At 39.1% G+C, this 13,967-nt stretch overlaps 2 protein-coding genes across 2 annotated transcripts in view; both read left to right on the top strand.

Annotated features, from left to right (window-relative positions):
- The first annotated feature begins 668 nt into the window (after nt 1-668).
- On the top strand, nt 669-2,806 carry LOC112076129 (calmegin-like). The gene is made up of 2 exons (XM_024143010.2): nt 669-785; nt 2,506-2,806. Exons 1-2 carry the CDS (start codon nt 714-716, stop codon nt 2,665-2,667), a joined length of 234 nt encoding a protein of 77 aa, XP_023998778.1. The 5' UTR covers nt 669-713; the 3' UTR covers nt 2,668-2,806.
- Nucleotides 2,807-6,849: 4,043 nt separating this feature from the next.
- Nucleotides 6,850-13,967, top strand: part of LOC112076128 (E-selectin-like) — a 20,068-nt gene continuing 12,950 nt past the window's right edge. Inside the window, exons 1-2 of the mRNA XM_070441203.1 lie at nt 6,850-6,946; nt 7,529-7,567. Of these exons, the coding sequence (XP_070297304.1) occupies nt 7,531-7,567 (37 nt within the window). The 5' untranslated portion in view covers nt 6,850-6,946; nt 7,529-7,530. The remainder of the gene's footprint in view (nt 6,947-7,528; nt 7,568-13,967) is intronic.

The raw sequence follows: 13,967 nt of genomic DNA on the forward strand, positions 1-13,967 counted from the left end.
GTTTATGATGGTGAGTTTTACATACTAATGATGAAGCCTGTTATAAGGCTGGAGCTGCCATTGAGTTGAAACATAGACTCATGATAACTTTAAGTTGTTAATCAGTTATTGATCTGTTATCAAATCAATGACAACATGTACTATAGATGATCAGTAGATGATATTTCACTGGATATTTGTATTGATTATTACATTTGACTTTTGCAGGAAAACAAGACACCAACCTAACATACGTCTTAATTCAGGAGAACAAGACCTGGATAGATGCTCAGAGTTACTGCAGACAGCATCACACAGACCTGGTCAGTGTGAGGAACCAGACTGAGAACACAGAGATAAAGAAGAAGATATCACTGAGGGGACTTCCTGTGTGGATCGGTCTGTTTCAAGACTCCTGGAGATGGTCAGACCAGAGTGACTCCTCATTCAGAAACTGGTGCCAGAGATGGCCTTCAACAGATCAGAGTTACAACGCACTCTTGATGTCTTTCATCCTATGATTCTCATTAACTAAATGGATTAAATTTCCCTGAGTAACTCCATCCTTCATCTGCTATGGTAAGTTACATATTCTCCACCTGATCTACATGAAATGATGACAGGAGAACTCTAAAGTTGCCCCTGATTCACTTCGTCGATTTGGGATTGTATTCTATTCTTGGCCAGCTGTGGAGACCCCTGAGAAACCCCAACTGAAGAGACAGGTGGTGAGAATGAAAGTGACCCCAAAGGATCAAAATCTGAACTTCAGTGATCCTGCTGTTCAGGACTCCATCTTACAAGAGGTGAGTTTACCCTGTTCATGAAGAACCAACTCAGCAATGATACCAACTGTACAGACCTCTCTCTGGTCTGGTCCTAGTCTGTTGTGGATGTCCTCCTTCTGGTCTGGGTCTAGTCTGTGTGGATGTCCTCCTCTCTGGTCTGGGTCCTAGTCTGTTGTGGATGACTCTCCTCTCTGGTCTGGGTCCTAGTCTGTTGTGGATGTCCTCTCTCTGGTCTGGGTCTAGTCTGTTTGGGATGACCTCCTCTCTGGTCTGGGTCCTAGTCTGTTGTGGATGACCTCCTCTCTGGTCTGGTCCTAGTCTTTTGTGGATGTCCTCCTCTCTGGTCTGGGTCCTAGTCTGTTTGGATGACCTCCTCTCTGGTCTGGGTCCTAGTCTGTTGTGGATGACCTCCTCTCTGGTCTGGGTCCTAGTCTGTTGTGGATGACCTCCTCTCTGGTCTGGGTCCTAGTCTGTTGTGGATGACCTCCTCTCTGGTCTGGGTCCTAGTCGTCTGTTGTGGATGACTCCTCTCTGGTCTGGGTCCTAGCTGTTGTGGATGTCCTCCTCTCTGGTCTGGGTCCTAGTCTGTTGTGGATGACCTCCTCTCTGTCTGGTCCTAGTCTGTTGTGGATGTCCTCCTCTCTGGTCTGGGTCCTAGTCTGTTGTGGATGACCTCCTCTCTGGTCTGGTCCTAGTCTGTTGTGGATGCCTCCTCTCTGGTCTGGGTCCTAGTCTGTTGTGGATGCCTCCTCTCTGGTCTGGGTCCTAGTCTGTTGTGGATGCCTCCTCTCTGGTCTGGGTCCTAGTCTGTTGTGGATGCCTCCTCTCTGGTCTGGGTCCTAGTCTGTTGTGGATGTCTCCTCTCTGGTCTGGGTCCTAGTCTGTTGTGGATGTCCTCCTCTCTGGTCTGGGTCCTAGTCTGTTTGGATGCCTCCTCTCTGGTCTGGGTCCTAGTCGTGTGGATGTCTCCTCTCTGTCTGGGTCCTAGTCTGTTGTGGATGTCCTCCTCTCTGTCTGGGTCCTAGTCTGTTGTGGATGTCCTCCTCTCTGTCTGGGTCCTAGTCTGTGTGGGATGCCTCCTCTCTGGTCTGGGTCCTAGTCTGTTGTGGATGTCCTCTCTCCGGTCTGGGTTCTAGTCTGTTTGGATGGCCTCCTCTCTGGTCTGGGTTCTAGTCTGTTGTGGATGGCCTCCTCTCTGGTCTGGGTCCTAGTCTGTTTGTGGACGACCTTCTACCCTGGCTGTGACCCCGCTCTCAAAGGGTGTCTCAGGGAGAGTGGGATATCCAAAAACACATTTCCAATTCACACATGTATATTAAAACACACTTGTACATGTGTAAAATAGGTCAAATATAAGCCTCATCTCCTCATAGAGTCAAAGGTTTGAAGTGAAGAACGTCTCAGTATAGCAGGAAGGAATGGTAGTTGTAGATCTTCAGACTGACTAAAACTAAAATATTCAAATAAAATAAAATCTCATTTTTCACAAACACATGGTTAGCAGATGTTATTGTGAGTGTGTGAAATGCTTGTGCTTCTAGTTCCGACAGTGCAACGATATCTAACAACTAATCTAACAATTCCACAACAACAACCTAATACACACAGATCTAATTAAAGGGATGGAATAAGAATATGTACATATAAATATATGGATGGGCCATGACCGACTGGTATAGACAAGATGCAGTAGATGGTATAAAAGTGTGGGTCTCTGTGTGTCTTTGTGTTTCTCCAGATAAAGAACAAGCTGAAGGAGCAGGGGTTACCTGCAGACATCAAAGTGACATGGAAAAAGCAGCCTGATGGGAAGGTCTTCCACAAGGAGGAAGAGGGGTCTCCCAAGAAAGAAGAGGAGGAGAAGAAGATGAAGAAGATGATGACAAAGAGAGAACTCTAATTATGTTAAATGTTCTTCTTACATTTCTCTTTTTTATTTACATTAATTATCTGTACTGGGATGTATTTTCTCAACCTAATTAAATGTGTTTTATTAAGTAAATTGTTTAATTATAAACTTGAATATTGTTTTATCATGACATGTTTTTCTTGATCATTTTCTTGACTTGGTTGTTTTATTACAGGGTGTGTTCTCAAGATAGACTTTTCACACATCATGTCTGTAAATGAGTTATCTGTAGTTMTGTTGATATACAGTGCTGTGAAAAAGTATTTGCCTCCTTTCTAATTTTCTCAACTTTTACATATTTTTGATGCTGAATGTTATCTGATCTTCAAATGAAACAGAATATTAGATGAAGGGAACCTGAGTGAACAAATAACACAACAATTACATACTTATTTAATTTATTTCATAACAAAGTTATGTAACACCCAATGTTCATGTGTTAAAAAGTAAACTCAGCGACATTTGTTGGTTTTCAATCATGAACTGGTCGTTTCAAGTCCTGCCACAACATCTCAAATGGGATCATTAGGTCTGGATTTTAACTAGGTCATTGCAAAACTTCAAATGTGTTGCTTTTTAACCATTTTCATGTAGACTTGATTGTGTGTTTTGGTACAATGTCTTGCTGCATGACCCACCTGCGTTTCAGTATCAGCTCACAGACGGATGGCCTGACATTCTCTGATACAGAGCAGAATTCATGGTTCCTTCTATAAAGGCAAGTCGTCCAGGTCCTGAGGCAGCAACGCATCCTCAACCCATCACACTACCCCCACCATGCCTGACTGTTGGTAAAGGGTTTTTACTGCAGAATGCAGTGTTTGGTTTTCACCAGGCATAATGGGACCCATGTCGTCCAAAAAGTTTTGACTCACTTTTGACTCATCTGTCCATAAAACATTCTTCTAAGAGTCTGGATGATCATCCATGTGCTTCCAGGTGCATTTTGGCTAACTTTAGTCAACTTTTTGGACTAGATGGGTCCCATTATGTCTGATGAAAACCAAACACTGCATTCCACAGTAAAAATATCATACCATTAGTCAAGCATGGTGGTGGTAGTGTGATGGTTTGGGGATGCTTTGCTGAGTTAAAGCAGTTCTGCATGCAAGAGTGGGCCACAATTCCTCCACAGCAATGTGAGAGACTGATCAACAACTACAGGAAGTGTTTGGTTTCAGTCATTAGAGCTAAAGGTGGAACAACCAGTTATTGAGTGTAAAGGGGAAATTACTTTTTCACACAGGGGAATTGGTGTTAAATAACTTTGTTAATTAAATAGATAAAATAAGAATAAATATGTTTTGTTATTTTGTAAACTCAGGTTCGCTTTATCAAATTTTAGGTTTTGGTTAAAGATCTAATAACATTCAGTATTACATTTTGCAAAAATAGAGAAAATCAGAAAGGGGACAAATACTTTTTCACAGCACTGTAAGTATCAATGTGTTTTCTAATTGGAATTTAACTTTCTTTAATTGAACATGTATTTAGACCATAGTTTACATACTGCATAGTAAATGCAGTCTCAGCATGTTTTTAATTGGTTAATGAAGATGTCTTTTCTGATGATCAAATAAATACTTGTTGCAGATTGACAATATAAGTCTAGAGTTGTGATTTTTCAAGTTTCAACTTAATATTATTTTAATGTTTATTTTATACATTTTACCTTAATGATAAAGACATCTAGACATAATGTGTAATCAAGTCCTCTCTTCAGGACTCTGATACACTGGTACCAGTTAGAACCATGTCCTGCTGACCAGAGTTTTAGTTATGTTTTACATAACTTCCTCAAACCAGACAGAGGGGAACTTTACCACATCACGCCAGACCCAGGATATTTCCTGGAACACACAATGATGTGACATCAGTAACGAACCTGGTCTCAGATCTGTTTGTGGCCTCTTGCCAACTTTTATGTGTGTTGTGGTTCTGTGTGGCTCAGTTTGTAGAACATGGTGCTTTCAATGCCAGGATTGTTAGTTTGTTTCCTCTGAGGCCACCAATATGGAAAATGTATGCTTGACCACTTTTGGATGAAAGGTTATATTATATTTTATATTATGGTCTGCAGGGCATTCGGAAAGTATTCAGACCCCTTGACTTTTTCCACATTTTGCTACTTATACTTATACTAAAATTGATTAAATCGTTTTTTCCCCTCATCAATCTACACACAATACCCCATAATGACAAAGAAAAACAGGTTTTAGAATTTTTTACAAATGCATTACAAATATAAATGGAAATATTAGATTTACGTAAGTATTCAGACACTTTACTCAGTACTTTGTTGAAGAACCCTTAGCCGTGATTACAGCCTTGAGTCTTCTTGGGTATGATGCTACAAGCTTGGCACACCTGTATTTGGGGAGTTTCTCCCATTCTTCTCTGCAGATCCTCAAAAAGCTCTATTAGGTTGGATGGAAGCGTCGCTGCACAAATATTTCAAGTCTCTCCATAGATGTTCGATCGGTTTGAAATCCGGCATCTGGCTGGACCACTCAAGGACATTCAGAGACTTGTCCCTAAGCCACTCCTGCGTTGTCTTGGCTGTCTGCTTAGGGTTGTTGTCCTGTAGGAAGGTGAATTGTCACCATACATGGTGTCTGCGGTTGTGAGGCCGGTTGGACGTACTACTAAATTCTCTAAAATGATGTTGGAGGCAGCTAATGAGAGAAAAAGTAATATTACATTCTCTGGCAACAGCTCTGGTAGACATTCCTGTAGTGAGCATATCAATTGCAAGCTCCTTCAAAACTTGAGACATCAGTGGAATTGCGTTGTGTGACAAAACCGCACATTTTGGAGTTGCCTTTTATTTTCCCCAGCACAAGGTGGACCTGTGTAATGATCATGCTGATTAGTCAGCTTCTTGATATGCCACACCTGTCAGGTGGATGGTTTATCTGGCCAAGGAGAAATGCTCACTAAAAGGTTTGTAAACAAATTTTAAAAAAAAATAGAAATAAGCTTTATTATGCTTATGAAGAATTTCTGCGATCTTTTATTTCAACTCATGAAACATGGGACCAAAAACTTTACGTGTTGCGTTCATATTTTTGTTCATAGTTTTGTTCATAGTTTTGTTCATTGTAGTTTGGTTATTATCAAGCTAGAAATGACAATGACCTTAGGAGTTGACAGACAGCACAACAGATCTGGGACCTGCAAGCTACATACTGTAACTACCACACCATATCACAAGCATCTTAGGTGTGCTGATCTAGGATCAGTTTTGCCTTTCAGAWCATAATGAATGAATYGACATGGACAGGGGGGGAGMAGATCCTACATTCAGAAAAARATATTCCAGAAGGGTTCTTYGACTGKATCCATATGACAACCCTTTGAATAATATCCCTTTCTGGTTCCATGTAGAACCCTCTGTGGAAAGGGTTTTACATGACAGTGCAATGACAGAGGAGAGAGAGGGCAGAAAACCCAATGAAAGAGGAGAGGGATGGCAGAGCACCCAATGACAGAGGAGAGGGAGAGCAGAGTATCCAATGACCGAGGAGAGGGAGAGCAGAGTATCCAATGACCGAGGAGAGGGAGGTCAGAGAACCCAATGACAGAGGAGTTTATGTTGATCTTTATTCCTTTTTACCATAGCAACCCAATAATAAGCTTGAGAACATTGCCTAGTTAAATAAAGGTTAAATAAAAATGTTAAAAATAGAATAATTATAAAATTCACATATAATCAGGTACATGTATGAGCTGAGATCAGTGAGAGCTGAGACCAGGGCAGCTGGGTTCCTGTCTGTCTCTGTGGTGTACCTCCAGCCCGCTTCTAGTGAAGTGGCTTTACCTGAGACTATCACTCTCAATTCAGGCCTCACTCACTCACCTGAACAATACTTGAAACCACACAAACCTTCATTTTTGGACGTGTGGAGTTGGGTCCTTTTCTGAGCAATGAGAACATTTCTGGGCAATATGTCTGTCTAGAGGAGTGGGTTATCTCCTTTGGATCAAGAGCATCATCACATGCAAATATTCTGCACCGCCTCTCTAGCTGTTTCCTTCTCTGGTTCTGTCCAACCCCTTATCCAGTGGGATGAATGTCACATGTTCTGTATAGCCTCTCTAACTGTTTCCTTCTCTAGTTCTGTCCAACCCCTTATCCAGTGGGATGAATGTCACGTCACAGTTGTTTTTGTATATAAATAACACATGCAAAGAAATTAGGAACAGTGTAAGGTTTATAGGGCAAAACCGGAGAGACGCGGAGAGAGAGAGAGTTACCTTCAAACAACAGGTGAGGCCATTTTGGATTGTATAATCATGTTGGAAATCTAGCAACTAAATTGTCGTGAAATGTATTTAAATATAAATATTTTAAAAGTTGGAGCCAATTTTAGATGAAATGGTACATTTCCAAAATTCTTTGAACACAAACTCAAATTGTGTGATATCCTCTGTCTTATGTTCTAAACCTTTCATTGTGTTTTAATTGTGTTTAAAGTCAGGCAGTGTGTGACCACAGGAATCCTGTTCAGGGGATCCTGTTTCTTGACTTTAAATTAACACTTTATTTATTCCCCATTTGAAGTTTCCAGTGTAGAATAATCAACCATGTGTTCTAACCCTTGTTGGCTCTCTGGAGACGTTATGTTGAGGGTTTTCACCACTACCCACTTCCAATACTTTAGAAACCTAACCTAACAATCACTGATTGTTCCTGTCTCTGAACAGGTGATAACCCTCTATGTGGGGAGCATTATCTTCACCTGTCCTGTCACATCATATCAGTAAAGAAGGAGAAAGACAGTTTGCATTGGTAAAGTGTTGCAACCTTGAAGTGCATTCAGTTTAATCATATATCCTTTGAATTTCACAGTGATGGAAACGTTGTTGTATCTCACCCTGCTGATCTCAGGTCAGTTTACTGTGTGTCCCAGCAAACATGCCCACATTGGGCCAATGTGTTCTTGCTAATCGGCTCCATATTACTCCCAAGACATTGGCCCAGTGTGTCCCAGTGTGTCCCAGTGTGGCTCAGTGTGTCCCAGTGTGGCTCAGTGTGTCCCAGTGTGTCCCAGTGTGTCCCAGTGTGTCCCAGTGTGTCCCAGTGTGTCCCAGTGTGGCCCAGTGTTTCCCAGTGTGTCCCAGTGTGGCCCAGTGTGCCCCAGTGTGTCCCAGTGTGTCCCAGTGTGGCCCAGTGTTGTCAGCTCATATCTGGTGAGGACAGTCTTCACTGTTCCTGAAATAATCAAATCAAATCAAAGTTCATTTGTCACGTGCTCCGAATACAACATGTTTAGACATTACAGTGAAATGCTTACAGGCTCTAACCAACAGTGCAAAAAAGGTATTAGGTGAAAAATAGGTACGTAAAGAAATAAAAACAACAGTAAAAAGACAGTGAAAAATAACAGTAGCGAGGCTATAACAGAGGCGAGGCTACATACAGGCACCGGTTAGTCGGGCTGATTGAGGTAGTATGTACATGTAGATACAGTTAAAGTGACTATGCAAATATGATGAACAGAGAGTAGCAGTAGTGTAAAATAGGGGTTGGCGGGTGGTGGGTGGCGGGACACAATGCGGATAGCCCTTTTAGCCAATATTAAGGGGGCACTGGTTAGTCGGGCCAATTGAGGTAGTATGTACATGAATGCATAGTTAAAGTGACTATGCATATATGATAAACAGAGAGTAGCAGCAGCGTAAAAGAGGGGTTGGGGGGCACAATGCAAATAGTCCGGGTAGGCTTTTGATTACTTGTTCAGGAGTCTTATGGCTTGGGGGTAAAAACTGTTGAGAAGCCTTTTTGTCCTAGACTTGGCACTCCGGTACCTCTTGCCATGCGATAGTAGAGAGAACAGTCTATGACTGGGGTGGCTGGGGTCTTTGGCAACTTTTAGGGCCTTCCCCTGGATGNATTAAATGTGTTTTATTAAGTAAATTGTTTAATTATAAACATGAATATTGTTTTATCATGACATGTTTTTCTCTATAATTTTCTTGACTTGGTTGTTTTATTACAGGGTGTGTTCTCAAGATAGACTTTTCACACATCATGTCTGTAAATTAGTTATCTGTAGTTATGTTGATATACAGTGCTGTGAAAAAGTATTTGCCTCCTTTCTAATTTTCTCAACTTTTACATATTTTTGATGCTGAATGTTATCTGATCTTCAAAGAAAACAGAATATTAGATGAAGGGAACCTGAGTGAACAAATAACACAACAATTACATACTTATTTAATTTATTTCATAACTAAGTTATGTAACACCCAATGTTCATGTGTTAAAAAGTAAACTCATTTGTGTTTGCGACATTTGTGGGTTTTCAATCATGAACTGGTTGTTTCAAGTCCTGCCACAACATCTCAAATTGGATCATTAGGTCTGGATTTTGACTAGGTCATTCCAAAACTTCAAATGTGTTGCTTTTTAACCATTTTCTTGTAGACTTGATTGTGTGTTTTGGATCAATGTCTTGCTGCATGACCCACCTGCGTTTCAGCATCAGCTCACAGACGGATGGCCTGACATTCTCCTGTAGAATTCTCTGATACAGAGCAGAATTCATGGTTCCTTCTATAAAGGCAAGTCGTCCAGGTCCTGAGGCAGCAAAGCATCCTCAAACCATCACACTACCACCACCATGCTTGACCGTTGTTAGAGGGTTTTTACTGTGGAATGCAGTGTTTGGTTTTCACCAGGCATAATGGGACCCATGTCGTTCAAAATGTTTGGACTCACTTTTGACTCATCTGTCCATAAAACATTCTTCTAAGAGTCTGGATGATCATCCATGTGCTTCCAGGTGCATTTTGGCTAACTTTAGTCAACTGTTTGGACTAGATGGGTCCCATTATGTCTGATAACCAAACACTGCATTCCACAGTAAAACACCTCATATCAACAGTCAAGCATGGTGGTGGTAGTGTGATGGTTTGAGGATGCTTTGCTGAGTTAAAGCAGTTCTGCAAGGAAGAGTGGGCCACAATTCCTCCACAGCAATGTGAGAGACTGATCAACAACTACAGCAAGCCTTTGGTTGCAGTCATTAGAGCTAAAGGTGGAACAACCAGTTATTGAGTGTAAAGGGGCAATTACTTTTTCACACAGGGGATTTGGGTGTTAAATAACATTGTTAATTAAATAGATATAATGAGTATAAATATGTTTTGTTATTTGTAAACTCATGTTCACTTTATCAAATATTAGGTTTTGGTTGAAGATCTAATAACATTCAGTATTACATTTTGCAAAAATAGAGAAAATCAGAAAGGGGACAAATACTTTTTCACAGCACTCTAAGTATCAATGTGTTTTTCTAATTGGAATGTAACTTTCTTTAATTGAACATGTATTTAGACCATAGTTTACATACTGCATAGCCAATGTAGTCTCAGCACGTTTTAATTGGTTAACCTGTCTGGCTCTGGCGTTCCGCTAGCGGAACTCCTCCCACATTCCACTGAAAAGGCAGAGCGCGAAATTCAAAAGATATTTTTTAGAAATATTTAACTTTCACACATTAACAAGTCCAATACAGCAAATGAAAGATAACCTGCTCCAGGTACTCAAGACCTCAAGACTGGGAGCGAGAAGTTCACCTTCCAACAGGTCACCTTCCTACACGAGTTTCCAAACAGGTAAAACATAACTAAAGCACTAGGTGCAGCAAGGACAGGTTCTAAACTGTACAAGTGTATCAGAAGTCCGGAAGAGGACTTTGATATAACACACTTATGATCTTGAATGTTTTTTATCAATTACGGTAAAAATGTGTAAAATTACATTTAATAAATATTAACCTCTAACGAGTCACAAAACCCGATCCGGGATCCCCCACCATCCAAAAAGCTGACTAGCATATACCCTACGCATAAAGCCACAGGGACTATCATATAATTAAAATGTTTAATGAAATCACAGAATCCAAGACACCAAATTTAGAAGATACGACATCCTTGTGAATCCAGACCATCAATTTCTGATTTTAAATTGTTTACAGGTAGAAAAAGTATAGTTACTAATATTGAAATTAAAAAATAATAACACAATGACAACATTGTATATTCTATAGCATAACCACCTATAGCAAAAGCACACTTTTTTTTCCCACAACATTCTTTCCTGCATAGGTAGCTTATCACAAATTCGACCAAAATCAAAGATAAAATTAAGTCACTAACGCAAGAAACAAACTTCCATCAGATGACAGTTCTGATTAACATATTATGTATTCTAGCACATGTTTTTGTTCGAAAAATGTGCATATTTCAGAGTCAATTAAATCATAGTTTTACATTAGCAGCCACCTACAACTCTCTACCAAAAGCAGCTAGAATAACTATACAGAGAGCAAGTGAATTAACACTAATATCTCTCATACAAAATACATTTATGAAAAATACACAGCGTACAGCATAAATGAAGATCAAAGTATTGTGAATCAACGGCAATATTTTCAGATTCTTTAAGTATGTTTTTACAGCGAAAAGACAATTAGCATTAATATTACTATATACAACAATAGCCAAACCACACAGCAGCATTGATTCGCATGGAGCGATAGCGATAATAAGCAAATATATTAAAATTTTTCACTAACACTTTCTCAAAAATATCTTCATCAGATTTGAACAGTCCATAAACATCATAATTAACAAATACATATATGGTTTGTTCGAATAATGTGCATATTGTAGACGGCACAAATCGTGGTTATACATATTAGAATAAGTCGATATGCTGTCCAACAAAAATTGTCGGGAGAAATCTTGGTAGATGGCCCACCTAATCTATATCTAATATATAATCATTAAATCTTGACTATAAATAACATAGGTTGGACAGGCAATAATGAAAGATACATAGTTCATTAAGCAACGCTGTGTTATGATTTTATAAAATTAACGATTACTACGAACATACACGTGTCGTCTAAGCGAGAACACGCACCGAAATTAAAGGACGGAATAGTAGTTTTACATTTTTCACAGAACAATTCTATATTAACAATCATAATTTAGTTCTTACTTATTTGATGAGCTTCCATTCAGAATATCTTGTGCATAGTTGTCCCTTTGTCTCATGATATTATCGTATGGCTCGGGATTGTGATTGTTCGTCTTAACAAAACTTTAGAATAGCAGCAAACATTAGCTTTATGTGGCCTCAGATCGTGTCCAACTATTCATAACGTCTAGCACATCAAAGAAAGGCACAATAGAGAAATTCCGTAAAATCGCAATATAACTGATATAAAACTGATTATAACTCGGTTTAAAATAACTACATTATGATGTTTTTAACACCTATATCGAATAAAATCAGAGCCGGATATATCTAAGGGCCTAATAACGAGAGATATTTTCGAATGCCATCCTGAGGTCTGTCTTGCAAACGTTGAAAAGAGTTGCACCCCGGTCCAAAACATTTATATGGCCTCAGATCATGCCTAGCAAACACCATTCCAAATTCTCACTGCTATACATGACATTACTAGGTGGAAATCGTATGCAGTGGCATGTTCGACTCATAGATTACATGCAAATTTAATTAAATGACCCTGGAACAGAGTGCCTTGATTTCAGATTTTCATACACTTCCTGACATAAGTTAGCTGCTCAACTTGAGTTCTGTTTTACTCACAGATATAATTTCAAACGGGTTTTAGAAACTAGAGAGTGGTTTTCTATCCAATAGTAATAATAATATGTCATATTGTACGAGCAAGAATTGTAGGTACGAGGCAGTTTAATTTGGGAACGAATTTTTACAGAAGTCGAAATGGCGCCCCCCTAATTGACAAGAAGTTTAAGTTGAAACTTGAAGAAAATCCAACTCTAGTACTATAACTGTCAATCTGCAAAAAGTTATTTATTTGATCATCAGAAAGACATCTTATTAACCAATTAAAACGTGCTGAGACTACATTCTATGCAGTATGTAAACTATGGTCTAAATACATGTTCAATTAAAGAAAGTTACATTCCAATTAGAAAAACACATTGATACTTAAGTGCTGTGAAAAAGTATTTGTCCCCTTTCTGATTTTCTCTATTTTTGCAAAATGTAATATGAATGTTATTAGATCTTCAACCAAAAACTAATATTTGATAAATGAAACTGAGTTTCAAAAATAACAAAAACATATTTATACTCATTATTATCTATTTAATTAACAAGTTATTTAAACACAAATCCCTGTGTGAAAAAGTAATTGCCCCTTTACACTCAAAACTGGTTGTTCCACTTTAGCTCTAATGACTGCAACCAAAGGCTGTCTGTGTGTTGATCAGTTCCTCACATTGCTGTGGATAAATTTGGGCCACTCTTCCTGCAGAACTGCTTTAACTACTAGAAAGCATCCCAACACATACACTACCACCACCATGCTTGACTTGATATGAGTGTTTTACTGTTGAATGCAGTGTTGGTTATCAGACATAATGGGACCCATCTACTACAAAAATGTTTACTAAGTTACCAAAATGCACCTGAGTGAATAGTTTTGATGGCAAGATGAGTCAAAAGTGAGTCCAAACATTTTGAACGACATGGTCCCATTATGCCTGGTGAAAACCAAACACTGCATTCACGTAAAAACCCTAACAACGTGTCAAGCATGGTGGTGGTAGTGTGAGTTTGAGGATGCTTTGCGCCTCAGGACCTGGACGACTTGCCTTATATAAAAGGACCATGAATTCTCTCTGTATCAGAGAATTCTACAGGAGAATGTCAGGCCATCCGTCTGTGAGCTGATGCTGAAACGCAGGTGGTCATGCAGCAAGACATTGATCCAAAACACACATCAAGTCAAGAAAATGGTTAAAAAGCAACAATTTGAAGTTTTGAAATGACCTAGTCAAAATCAGACCTAATGATCCAATTTGAGATGTTGTGGCAGGACTTGAAAACAACCAGTCATGATTGAAAACCCACAAATGTCGCAAACACAAATGAGTCTTTTTAACACTGAACATTGGGTGTTACATAACTTAGTTATGAAATAATTAAATAGTATGTAATTGTTGTGTTATTTGTTCACTCAGGTTCCCTTCTCATAATATTCTGTTTTCTTTGAAGATCAGATAACATTAGCATCAAATATGTAAAATTGAGAACAAAAAAATATAGAAAAAGGAAATACTTTTTACACAGCACTGTATATCAACATAACTACAGATAACTAAATTTACAGAACATGATGTGGAAAAGTCTATCTTGAGAACACACCCTGTAATAAAACAACCAAGTCAAGAAAATTATAAGAAAAAACATGTCATGATAAAACATATTCATGTTTATAATT

Source organism: Salvelinus sp. IW2-2015, unplaced genomic scaffold, assembly GCF_002910315.2.
Source record: "Salvelinus sp. IW2-2015 unplaced genomic scaffold, ASM291031v2 Un_scaffold3589, whole genome shotgun sequence".
In the NCBI taxonomy this organism is placed as follows: domain Eukaryota; kingdom Metazoa; phylum Chordata; class Actinopteri; order Salmoniformes; family Salmonidae; genus Salvelinus; species Salvelinus sp. IW2-2015.